General features: G+C 37.1%; 1 protein-coding gene across 1 annotated transcript in view; it reads left to right on the top strand.

The window, feature by feature from the left end:
- Positions 1-14,145, top strand: part of LOC308669789 (1-phosphatidylinositol 4,5-bisphosphate phosphodiesterase zeta-1-like) — a gene marked incomplete at both ends in the record, with an annotated part of 65,462 nt that overhangs the window by 15,540 nt on the left and 35,777 nt on the right. Inside the window, 2 exons of the mRNA XM_081330666.1 lie at positions 10,672-10,807; positions 12,000-12,231. Coding sequence (XP_081186792.1) covers positions 10,672-10,807; positions 12,000-12,231 — 368 coding nt within the window. The remainder of the gene's footprint in view (positions 1-10,671; positions 10,808-11,999; positions 12,232-14,145) is intronic.

Raw genomic sequence — 14,145 nt, 5'->3', positions numbered from 1 at the left:
TCCTCCCAAGTCACCTTGACCCAGGTTCAGTCTACATTTGCAACAGGCTGGAATGAGGTCTCTTGCTGTGAGGGATTAGGGATGCATAGATGAGGTGAAGGACATGCACAAATAGAGAACATCAAGAAGAGGACCTTTGGCCAAATGCACTCGAATTAACACATCATTACAATGCAAGACTGAATAATGAATTATAGAAATTAGCTGTATTTTATGAACTGTGCTCTAGTGATAATATAATTAAGTATAAAATGTAGAGTGTTAAATAAAATGGGGAAAGCAGAATTTTAATGTTTTAAAGTTGCATTTTTCTTTTTTCCAATCATCTTTAAGCTCATTGCTTTAAATATTTAAGTTGTTTTCCCTCTCTCTTGCCCTGGATTAGCAGTTTTCTTCTATCACATAGTTTTGTTTTCATTCGTGTGCTGCCAGTGTGGTTATTTGTTGAGAATTTCATTAATATAAAGAGATTGCAAGAGCATCTCAAATTATGAAAAGACCCAGGGAAATTAATTCCCAACCACACATGCACAAAAGCAGACATATTTCATTATCCTGCCATGATACTGAACGATTAATGATGAAAATAATGCTGAACTCAGGAAAAAGTAAACAAAAATTATGAGTATAATTCTGAAGAACTAGAGCACTCTTCAACAGTAACCTTAGTCCTGGTGAGCTAAGAAATGAAGACAAAATAAGTCTAGTATGAAATCCTCAGGACACCAGGAGCTTAATGTCTGCCATAAAACAAACAAACAGCAAAACCATAGATTGTAAGGGGAAAGATAGTGACTTGACTTATTCGAGAGGAACCAAATAACCTTGGAAGGAAAAATGAATGGCCAAATCAATAAACCAAAGGATTAATTTACTTCAGTTTTTTGCCTACATAATACCTACATATCTTCCTTACTCCCCACAATTATGTACCAAACAATTCTGAATATGAAGATATCCTGATTAACAGCCATCCAGTTCAATTTAACAGTAGAAAATAGAAAATCATAAATTACCTGAAATTGCCCATTATGAAAAAAATGTGTAACAATTATTGCAAAATAATTTTAACATATGCATATTGTATGTATACCAATGAAATCTTTTTTCCTTTCTTTTGGTAATGTATTTCTCCTTTTATGATGAATGAGTAAAAACTGTGTCATCTACGAAGATAAATCTGTGGCTGTATGAAATCTATACAGAACGGGATTGTTTGAAATTTATCCTGTGATAAAATAGTTAATTTCTTTTCCTCTCTTGTTGAAGATAGAAGCCTCATGGTTTGTCCACTTGGATAACCCTTCTGGAAGATTCCTCTCCTGGATTGTGTCTTAGATTTCTTTTAGTAAATATTTTCAAACATATTATCAGCTTCACTAGTGTAATGTTTGCTATGTAAATAGGAATTATAGTAGTGTGATTTTATGCATTTTTTCCTAGATGTTAAACTCCTTGTAAATACATACAAGATAGCAGACTTAATCATAAGATTGATATGGAAATGTTGGACTAAATTTAGACACAAGCTGCCTTACTATGAAATTTATCTGCTGCCCATCTCATATCCAATGACTCTTTTGAAGACTTTTGAAGTTCTCCATTAAATTTATGGGCAGGGGAATTGAGATGATTCTTTTGAATTTCTCCTGCGGGAAGAGAAATTCTCCAATAATTTCCCAAGGATATATTCCATTTTAAAAATGACTACTAATTAAAAAACCCCAACTGGATAAGTTCCATTATGACGCCATCTCTAATCATGTAGGCTATAGAATGCGGAAAAGATGATTGTGCAATAAAAGATATGATATTCATGTGGATTCCTGGCCACCTTGTAATTAAATACTGTAAATGAAAAAAAAACAACCACAATAGTCCATGCACATGAGAATACCTCTGAAATTCTCTTGAAGGCCATTTCAAAAGCAAATTCCCTTTAATACAGCTGAAGAAGAATCAGTAGAAAAAATGCAGAGAATTTCTCTGCCTGGCACTTGAATAAACACACCTAAGGAATAAGTACTATCAACATACTGAAAATGATTACTTATTGTATTTGGCTAGGAATATCAAAGCATTTGTTGAAGACAGCTTTCAAGGGAAATTAAGTGATCTTTTAGGCAGCAATTCCATTTCTAACATATGCTCACAATTCAAAATATGTAATCTTCAAAAAACAATTAATATGTCTGCTGTAAATCCAAGACGGCATTTTGAAGAGAATAAATGAAAATCGCACACAGGAAAATAAATTTTGAATGAAAATTATTATACTCTCTTGGCTCCCTAATATCTCCTTAACAAGATAGAAAATAAATGCAACACACCCAGATTTATTCACATGCCTGAAAGGGGAGGACGGGAAATAATAAACTCTGATCATTTGGGATTTGAAAGAACTTAGAAACATTTTGTAAAATGGTACTGAAGGCACACAATGTGAATTTAGAAAAGAATTAAAGAAGGATGGAGTATTTTGATGCAAACAATCTCAGTTGATGATGCCCTCTGATTTTAGATAAAATACCTCTTTCCTAAAGATTTGGAAGACTGTCCTCTTCTAAAATAGTAGTGTAACAAAATGCATGGCAAAATCTCTATTGGGCACCCAGTTATTTGATGACTAAATTATTTGCAGAAATGCTGACAACCAAATACTTGTTGTGGGAATGGCTGCTGATCAGCTGAGGAATCCTCATCTACCACTTTTACTAAACACAAGAAATGGAATTCAGCAGATTGTTTAAAGCCTTTTCTTTATGATTGGTGAATTTATCAACATTAGTTCTAGAATTAGCTCCAGAAATTCTCAGATGGCTGGAATTTACTGTAATGTGCCCCAAAGGGCTTGATTTTCTCTTGGATCTGCTGAGCTGAACACTTCTTCTCAATTGGGAGAAAAACCTTTGTGAGTCTTCTGCCCAATCCTTCCCCAGAGACCAGGGCTTTGCCAGTAAGTCTATCCCCTTCTTCCCCTCTTTGATCTTGGGTGAAGCTGCATTTGCAACCAGCTGGGTTTTGCCTTCCTGTTCTTGGGCCTTGGGTGGAGCTCTTGGTCCATCTGGGTCTTCACATCCCTTCTTCCAGAGGAACCATCTGTGGACCTGTCTTCTCCTTTCCCAACCAGGAATCAACAACTGCTCCACATGCTTAACTTCTCTCTCCAGCCACTCGAATCATTTCAGGCAGACGTTTTCTCTCCTTTCCTTCTCTCTCTTCAATTTTTACGGTAGACCAGTGGAATATCCCCCAGCAACTGAGGGAGTCCTCTTAGGACTCTAGACTCTAACATCGATATCCAAGGTGGGACAAATGGGACTTGTTTCAAAATCTTCCCACAGTAGTCCTGGCTAGGAGCCAGGTCAGCCCATTACACTTTGTGACACTGCAGCTGCCATTCAAGGGCAGAATTGAGCTTCTATTCCCTTTTTACTCACTCCAATGGTTGCCTTATGCCAACAGAACAGCAACCACACTAGGTCTCTCAAGCCCATATACTACAATCCAATTTCTCTACTTTGAGACATTCATCCTGATATCAGGTGCATGAAAGTTTTATCATCTCAGTTCTGGGACCTGATGAAAGCTTTCAGTGCAAAATGATTCTTCACTGCATCTATACACATGCAAGGCAGAGATGTCTACTACACAAAATTATATATTAAAAGTGTTTGGCTGAACCATAATGTATTTTTAGTTTGTATGCATTAAAATTTGATAATGTATGTGTATTGTTATGATTAAATAAGTACAATACATCCAGTAGTGTCAGTGAGGTGGGTTTTTTTTTAAAAAAAGCAAAATGGCCCATGTAGCCCCATAAAAGCCTTGCCCCTTTTGTACAATGTGAACACATGTATCAAAGGAGGCACGCTTGCATTTTGATGCTATTATTTGCCATTATGCTTTTTTTACTTTTCCTATAAATGCTGCTTCTTTTAAGGTTATCAAAAATAACAAGTTAATTCTATTTACCATATTTCCTCCTAATACAAGCTATATATGAACATGCAAACAGCATGTAAAATGCATTTTTGTAAAATGCATTTGTAAAACAGATTTTTCTGTTTTAGCTTATTTTTATTACACATAAATATGGACCTTTAAGCCTTCCTGAAAATATTGGCCCTATATTGAAAATATAGGAATATCTTCCCTGACAGCTGAAATATTACATAATCCACATCATTTTCTGTTAGTCATTATTTCAACATCTGCAGTGTCTAGTGATGTAAACCATGCAGTCTGCTTGAAATATCCATCAGTGCAAAGTTGAATGCCAGTTCATGCTGCAATACTTCTATGAATGTACATATCCCCAAGGTCAATCGTGCCACTCAATAAAAGCAACAACATATACAACTCAATATTAATAACATATTGGATTATATAAAGAACCTGTTTCTATGAAATTTAGGTAATTATCAGCTACTGGCATAACATTGCACCAGGTTTTTTTTTAAAAAAAATTCAAAGCCTGGGGCAAATGGGAAAATGAAAGTGCACGAACTTGCCGACAGGGATCCATGTGACTGGGAACTCAGAAATTACTAAAAATGTGTGATGACATATTTGATTGGATCGACCTTTTTTTCCAGAAGAGAAGTATGCTAAATTTTAAATTACATGCTTTTACAAATCCCTTGTTTACCTTTCTTGAATCATGAGTACATGCATTGGATGCATGAAAGAATGTCAAAGGTCCAGAAGCTTTCTTTCTTCTTAACAATAAAAATTAGTTACAACCTTCAAAAGATTGAAGATCTTCTAGTTATTAATTTATTTACCACATGTACAGGTAGGTAAAATGAGGACCCAGATTGTTGGGGGCAATTAAGCTGACTTTGTAATAATGCCGCTTGGGGGGTGTATGAAAGCCCTAATAAGCAGGCATATACATAGAATGAAGGCTACTGCTAAGCTTGTAAGCCGCCCTGAGTCTTCGGAGAAGGGCGGGATATAAATGGAATTAAAATAAAAATAAATAAAATAAGCTGCGCCTGTATACTAGGATTCTGGGTGGCAAATAATACAAGGTAAGCAGTTAAAATTATAGTAAGTCCAAAGAAAGACCCCCAAAAAAACCCCCACACAAAAGGCATAAGGACAAACTGGGGGTCTCCTGGAATAACCTGAATTTAATTTAGCTCATGAATATCTGGAAGGAGGCCGTCCTCACCGCTAGGGGTAACGAAGAGGACTACCACTGAGAAAGCCTCTTGTCCTACTCCTCATGGATTTTATGGAGGGGAGATAGGTTGGCTCAACCTCTCTAGATGTTTGCACTAGCCAGTCACATACTAACTTGCCAAAATATTGTCCAATATAACCCAGTATAGGGCCAAGAAGGACTTTAAAATGATGGTTAGCACTTTGATTTGGGTCTGAAGTCAGGTGGCAGCCAATTCAATTACTTCAGAATAGAGATAATTTTACTCACAGCATTGTCCTGTCAGGAATCTTACGACCAATTTTGAACCAGTCTTAGTTACTGATTTGGCTCTCTTTGGAGACTGCTTCTAATGTTGAGTTTAAACTATGTGGCATGAAATAGCATTGATAGGTCTAAGATCACAGTGGATGCATTGCCCCATCCAGTTTTTAACAATTTACTGGAGTGTCCAAAGTTGTTTATGTCCTACAACTGGGTCTGACACTTGACTGGAAAGAATCAAGATAAAACTGTATTGTTAAAACTTCCAGTATTGTCCGAGATTGAACTGCTACCATGTTTTTCACAATCCTCTTCAGAAAAGGATGCTAGAGACTGACAAAATGTTGTCAATGTAGACTGAGTCAAAAAAAGGTATCTTCAGAAATTAAACTATTGTGTCTACCTGCCATGGGAAACATCTTGCCCTCCCTCAAAGTGTTTAGATTTTCCAAATTCAGCTGCACACATACTTGCCTGACCACATAGAGGAGTCAGGAAGAGTACTGGTCAAGATTACTGATGGTAGCATTCTAACCAGAGGACCCTGTCTGCATCTTCAGATTCCATGGTGCAAAAGAAGTCTAAATAATTCCATGAACATAGCTCCACTTATTGCTGTGGACTACCAGTATGTCAAATCAGTGTCCAAAGCAGAGCAGACATGAGCAATTTTATCTGGTAGGAAACTCACAAGTTTTATTTGGCTATTAAAAAAACCCAAGGATCTGGCTGGGGTACAACACAGACATTTGCTTACGCCACTGGCTGTCTCAGAAACTGGGATTCCTGTTGTCCTTATCGTTGGGCACCTTATCTGACATGTTTGAGATCTTTTCCACAGAATTTTCTTGGTGAGTTTTTGCAGAGTACGTCACTGATCTTATTGATGAAATGGGACCACTGCAGCATGAATGTTATGAAACCGTACAGGATGACTAGTTAAAAGAAAGAATTGCTTATGGTTACATCAAAATATTATGTTTGTCATTTTCTACAGAAATTTTAATATAACATTAAATGTTTGCACAATGTACTGTTTGCTTTTCCATATATGGTCTAATTTAACACTTATGAAAAAGTATGTTTATTTCTTTCTCATATCAACCATCTGGTTTTATTTTTTCCCTTAAGACTGCAGTAATTGTTCTTGGTAGTCAAATCAGTATCACCTCCTGATTGACTGTTTATGGGATTAACTAAAATAAAGTGTATATTGGCAATGAAATCCTGAGCATGCTTACTTAGAAATAGGTCCTACTGAGTTTGATAGTTTTACATAAATAATTTACATAAAATTGAAGCCTAAAACTAGCATTTTGCATGAACATAGAAATACTTAAATCTGCTGCAGCAAAACTACTATTATCTGTTTTTCTCAGTTTTGAATCTACTAAATGGATTTAATTCCACAAAAGTATACTATAAGAATTAGTTCTGTCATAACATTCTATGCATTTTACAAGCACAGCATTTTCATGTTTTAAAAATGTCTACGTACAAATCACAGCACCTGGCTACAAAAACATAGCAGATGACAGAATTTTTGAGTTTTAAACAAAAAATCTAATAAAGCTAAGGGATCATCCACTCCTAAATTTTAAAGTGGTGGAAAATAAAAAAAATATTCTTGGGTTCTTGCTGCTAAGAAAAAACCATTAAGCTAGTGGTAGGACTTCACAGAAATCTGACATCTTTTCTCACATATAGGTGGCCCTTGTTTAATGTTATAATTTGGATGGGCAACTGCTGCTGAGCAACACGGTTATAAAGCCCGACTACGTGATGTGCCAACTTATGATGGAAATTGCAGTAGTTCTGGTAGCCATACATAATAACAGAATCACATATGCCTGAATGTGCTTCCCCACAGGGCTTATCTGAGACATTTCCTCAAGTTTTGATTTTTGGAATAGGCCCTAGTCTCTCTTATCTGACCATAGTCTTGGCAAACGATCTTCCCTCTGTCCTTCCAAGGCCATTCCCTGTGCCAATAAATAATATTTGTAGCTCAGGGTTGAAATGAGGGTTCCTTGACTGCTCTCTGGCTGTTTTCTTGCAGATGTTTCATTACTAAAACTAGATAACCCTCTGGGGCACTGATGATATTACTAGTACTCAAACAGCAACAAGGACCCCTCATTCCCTGTTCCATCTATAGATGGCTGGCGAGTCACTAATCAATCCCCAGATAAAAATGGCCTGGAGACTTGGGAACACCATTTCCTTCCCACCCACCCCCCAAAGCCTCTTGCTCTGCTACTGCCCTTACGTTTTCTTCAGGTTTTCTAATTGCCCTGGAATTACTGAAAATAAAAAATATTTAAACGAGTCTATTTTGCATACTAGCTATTATACAGATTGGAGAAGCTGTATAGGAAGTTATTTCGCACGGGCAACTGATTCAGAGACTTCCTCAACGGCTCCAGCGATTCCAGAGATGGAAGAGGTATTTTGGGGGAATGAAGGGCGGCAAGGATGAAGGTCTGAGGAACTCCGGCTTCTCAAACGAAGAGGATTTCTCTGTCGTTCCTCAACGTGGCTTCCTAGACGGGATATACAATAAAGCACATAGAGCAAACCGTACATCTCGAAACGCCGGCCCACCACTCCCAATCGCCATCGGAGCAAACCTGCCAGCGCGTTGTTGTTGTTGTTGTTTTTAAAAAAAAACCTTCCCACATCGCGTTCTGTCCGCCGCCGGGCACGAGAAGACGCTCTCCTTCCCGCCTTTTTCAGGGGCTGGCCAATCACGCCGCGGGGCGCGCGGGAAAACCGTTGGGCGAAGAACTGCAACTCGTGACGCCACAAGAGCCCCGCCCCTTTTTTTCCACACGCGCGCGCTTTTTTTTTGTTTGTTTTGGGGCCAGGAGGCAGCCTGAGGCGGCGATGTCTACGGGGTTGACGCCCCGTTGCCTCTAACTGGACCGGGTGGGTGGGTGAGAAATATGCCGTGCAAGGAGCCGCTGACCCCATTGCAAGAGAGGAGCGAGGCGGAAAGCTCCGTGAGGAACTGCTGCGAACCATGGAGACCAGATATCCTTGCTCTCTCTCTCTCTCTCTCTCGGTTTCCACGCGTGGCTGAAGTGCCTTGAGCCCTGTGGGTTTAAGTGGCTTTGCCGTCTGTGGAGACAGAAGCTGTCCTATAAATTTAGCAACTGGGTGAGATTGTAGAGCCCAAACCTTTCTTCTAAGCTCAGTGAGTTCATCCTTAAAAGGGAAGAAAGGTCTGCCGTGTCTTCCTTGGCATCGAAATAAATACCTTAATTTGCTTCTTGTCCCTTGGGAGACATATTTCTCCCACGTGCCGTTATCCCTCTTTTAACAGGAACAATAAATACCTGCCCCACCCTCTTTGAAGAAGGAGCATCGGGCAGCTTATTAAGTGAATTACATATTATAGTTGGTCACAGAATCAGCCAGATGTTTAGACTGGATTTGGCTTTATTTTCCCCAGCCAGCCCTTTCCAAGGACATGGATCATCTTTACAGATACTCCTTAACTAACAGCGGTTGGTTTAGCGACTGTTCAAAGTTACAAGGGCATTGGGGGAAAAAAACGACTTAATGACCATTTTCCACACCGCCATTGTTTGTGTCCCTGAAGTCATGTGATCAAAATTAGGACACTTGGCAACATTCATATTTATGACAGTTGCAGTGTCCTGGGGTCATGTGATCACCTTTTGCAACCCTCTGACAAGCAAAATCAATGGGGAAGTAGATCACTTAACAGCTGTGTCAGTAAACAGTTGCAGGGATTCACTTAATAACTGAGGCAAGAAAGGTGGTAAAATGGGGCAAAATTTACTTAAAGGTTTCACTTAACAGAAATTTTGGGCTCAATTGTGGTCATGTTCAGCAGTGCACTATTAGATTTGTGTGCTGCGGTTCTTATACATAAACTCAGTGGTGAATATGTATATAATACTCCTTCCTCTCCTATTTTCCCCAAAACAACAACCATGTGAGGTGGTTTAGGCTAAGAGGGTGACTAACTCAAAGTTACCTTTCTGCCTTTCATGCCTAAGGGATCACTTATTGCTCTGATCACAGAGTGTCTTTTAGTAGAAACTTCCAATTGGGGGGGGTGATACATTCCTTATCTCCATACTCTACAAAGGCATATAAATTTAATAAAAATCCTTGCATTCTAAAGTGGGAGGAGAAAAAGGAATTGCTGTCTTCCAGATTATTTATTCATTTTGGATTTTTCCTATCCTATATTATTTTTATAAATAACTCTGTGGTGAACATACCAAATACTCCTTATTTTCTCCACACCCCTGTGAGATAGGTTGGGTTGAGAGAGTGTGACTGGCTCCAAGTCACTCATTTGACTTTCGTGCCTAAGGCAAAACTAGAACTCATAAGTCTCCTGGTTTCTAGCCTGGTATCTTGACCACTAGACCACAGGTCTGCAACCTGTGGCTCCGGAGCCGCATGCGGCTCTTTCAGCCGTCTCCTGCGGCTCCCAGTCCTCTGCCATGTGCAGTCCCAAAAAAAAAAGTGGGACTAAAAAAGTTCAACCAATCAATTCAAATATGCAGGGTAGGTGAATATCTCGCCTTGGCTCCACTCTTCAGTCAAACCCTGTTCTGCACATGTGCACATGTACGTGCATGTGCACACATTTTTTTGCGGCTCCCAGTTTTTCCTTTTGTGAGGGAACCGGTTCCGAGTGGCTCTTTCACTGTTTCAGGTTCCTGACCCCTGCACTAGACCAAACTGGCTCTCTTATGTCCATAATACATACTTCAGGGAAAATAATCACCAACAAGTTTATGAGTGCACTGCTGACTACATTATTAAGAATGTATTAATTCAAAACTGGATTTTGGAGTGAATCACTTGAATGTCATCGATTAATCCTGTGCATAAAGAGGTATTTTTGTTACGTAAAATGCATGGGTTTTGCTTCTCCTTTTCCAATCTGTATAAACCATTGGCTCTCTAACCTCTTTGAAATACATTTTTGTTATTCGCTGGCTGTAACCTTTTTTAATTTGGTTATGTTTTTCAAGGTTTGATAGTTTTCAGCATTTAAAATACTGCCATATATAATAAAGCATTCTTAACTGCTGTCCTACTGAGATGCCCATTTTAAGCATCTTGGAATCAGACATCTTTATATCTAGGTTATCTGCAGATATAACAATTTGGTGTGCATATTTCAGCTTGGCACCAAATCAAAATGAGAATTATGATTTATATTTATTTCTGATTCCCTTAACCAGCTTTTCATTTACATGGTTTTTAAGCATTATCCATGACAGATTTAGAAAAGGAAAGATTAATTTGGAAAGTACCCTGGAACTTCTTAATAAATTTGACATTCCTTTTGATTATATTCATGTGAAATGCATTTTTAAGGTGAGAAATTATTTAATCATTTTAGAAGTAATATTAACATGCTTTTATTTTTAAAGATAAATATGTAACATATTAGATATTTACCAATTTAGTTATCATATCCTTCAATTATCATTTGGGGCAGTGGCAATTATTTTGTGGGACAATTGTGTGTTTCTTACAGTGCCAAATATCAGAAAGAAACCAATAGACACACTAAATATCCATGGTAAATTGGTGGAATATCATGCAAGCATTATTGGTAGTGGCCACAATTTAAAATTATTGTATTAGTTAATTTAGTGCAATAGCTGTACATATCCAATCATATATCCTAATTAGGAATGCCCAATTTAATTACCTTTTGCAAAAACGATCATAGAGGTACTCTGTATCAGGGCCACAGTACTGAGATGGAGTTGAGCAGTTGAGCAATGCATGCTCAGTGAAGGTAATTTAGGGCTTTCTTTGCTAGCCAATAAAAGACTGGCATTGTGTTCTCTCTGAAGGGAAGTCCTAATCCCCCTTCCCAGAAACACTGATTTGTGAACTTTGCCTTTTTAAGTGTGGTTAACAGTGATTTCACCAAACCCCCACTGTTCTGTCAAAAGAGTTTGGAGGTTTCAATATTTATAGATTGCTTACATTTCTTACAACTGCAATTTGGATCAGAATTTTGGTTGCAAGCAAGGCAAAGAGAATTGCACCTGATTTTATAAACTTTTTTGCCACAGTTAAGTAAATCATTGCAGTTAAAAGAAGCAACATGATCATTAAGCGAATCTGGCTTCTTGCACTGACTTTGCTTGTGGAAATCCAGTTGAGAAGCTTACAAATAACAATCATATGACCCCAGGATATTGCAACTGTTGTAAATTCAAACAGAGTACCAAGAGCCTGAATTTTGATCACGTGATCATGGGGATGTAGTGCTGATGTTCTCCAAAGCAATGAAGATATGTTTGTTGTATTTGGTGAACTGGCCAGCTGGAAACTCTCCACATAAGCTTGGGTGAATTGATCCCTACTAACCATCTTACAAGATAACTATAAGATTGGGTGACAGCAGCAATAGAAATAGAGATTGCTCTGTTGGACCACAATGCCTTTTTGGTACAATAAATATCTAAGAAGAGTAACTGAATATTTTTGGTGTTTTTCTTTTTCTATTCATGATATGTATTGTATATATCTTATTTTTCTTTTAAACCAGACAAGTGATTCATTCAAGGCTGGAAACATTACTATAGAGGATTTTAGAAGAATATATCGTGCTATAGCACATAGATGTGAAATTCATGAGCTCTTCACAATCCACTCTCCAAACCACAGAATACTATCACTACCAAATCTAGTTGGATTTCTCAGAAATGAACAGTTTCAGGATAATGCTGATGAAACAGTTGCATCTCAACTTATTGCAAAATTTGAGCCCATTGAAGAAGGTATGCTGTATTTTTAATTTCTGAATATCACATTTTTTTACCAAAAGGAATTCAGTAGTACTATACATAATACTTTAGAAATAAAACATACTCTCAGGAATCTAATTTTTGAAATATAAAAATATGGATCACTTTTAATATTGAAATATCATAGATTTTTCAATACAAATTACTTAAAATATGGCAAAGATGGAATTGTCTTTCAGTTGTCATGCTAAAAATTATTCTTCTATTTTCTGGCATTTCTTAATGGAATGGGGCTGATGGAGAGGGGAATAATTGTGTGCTATTTTGTCCTGCTTTCCAAAGCAGCTTTGGACAAAGGTACCCTGCTTATCTGGTCATTCTTAAAGAAAAGGCCAATATGTCTATATAGGGATTTTTTTTCATTTAATTTAAGCCAGTTTCTGCTGGAATATATAGTGTCCTTTCCTTCATTTGGTGGTGGTTGGATTGAGAAATGATTGCTGCTGAGCTTAGATATTTTTACAATTCACAAGTGATCTAAAATAAAAGATAAGGGTAATCAAGTCTTGTGATGGTACCATTTTATGCATATTGCACTGAAAATTGCACTGGGTAAGGGACAGATATTATGTAAAGGATTAACATTTCCATCTTTCCAATATTTACATCCTGCAGACATAAATAAGAAAATACATTCTGGAAAAAAGTCTCTGGGCAATTTGAAATTTTATTCCTAATTTATACAGTATTTGACATATGTTGATACAGATTTTTCCCATTAATGATTAATTCAATTAAAAATTATATATCCTACAAATAAACAGTTGCCAGGTCCCATAGACTAATACTAGTACTTCATAGCCAATGGTTTCAAAGACCAGTGATATATTTACTTAGTCTAATATGATAATTCTTCTTATCTGTCTCACTAAGATTTAAGTCAATATAACTATGGCATCTTCAGACTATAAGCTGTGTAGCATGGGAAAAAGTGATGATATTTAGTCTGCAATTGTAACTGAAAGCAGACTGCAGAAAAGTCTTAAAGACAATACAGAATAAAATGACAGATATAATCAAATGCTGATAAATCTGAAAAATCTAATCTTCATTAAATTTACATAGGTTCATTCTTAAAAAGATTTAGAATTGCTAATAGAATTTTAAAAAATGACCATACATGAATTATGTGTATAAAATTGTGATATTTTCAAAGCTTGAATGCATTGCAGACTTTAATTTGTACTTATTTTGAATAGTAATATTCTGTTTTCTACTTACAAGGATCCATAAATTAATCTTTGATAAATTTATAAAAATTATGTGACTTTACAGAAACAAAGCTAAAATAGCATTATCAAATAAAATCAGGTGTAGATGTTTAAATGCTAATTATGAATTCTGTTAAAGACTTTAAAGAATAAGATTATTTTAGCTTGGTATTAAGGCATAAGAGAAATTAAGGCCTTCCATACTTAGTCTCAGATTTCCCTCCTAACAAAATGGACATGAAAAGTTAATTGAAAGAACAAGTGTTTCAGAACTTCAATTAGTAATATTTATTAGAAGGAAGATTAAGATTACTACATAAGAATCCAAGTGAGTATTCTATTCTTAAATGAGGCACTAATATATAGACAACAACAATGGTCACAGGCTTCAAATTGATGGGAATAACCGAGAGACTAAAGCCTCATACCTTTTTATGTGCCTGCAATGCTTGTGACATGCTTTAAAACGGGCAGACTTTGATCACCCAATTGGTTTTGCCATTTTTAGACTGTAGCTGTCAGAACCCTATGTTCTGTGTGCATGGGATTTCTTATTCTTTTCGGGTTCTGCTGTTCTCCTGGGGTGGGGGGAAGCTTGAGATGCCGATGTGTATTTGCTTTGCTCTGTCTTTTGCTCTATCCTCTTTGATGTGTCTAACGGGGTGAGAATGGAATG

This window comes from Vipera berus, assembly GCF_964194415.1.
Source record: "Vipera berus genome assembly, chromosome: 6".
NCBI classification, from domain to species: domain Eukaryota; kingdom Metazoa; phylum Chordata; class Lepidosauria; order Squamata; family Viperidae; genus Vipera; species Vipera berus.
Note: the sequence above shows the minus strand (reverse complement) of the source record. Positions and strands in the feature narration are given on the sequence as shown.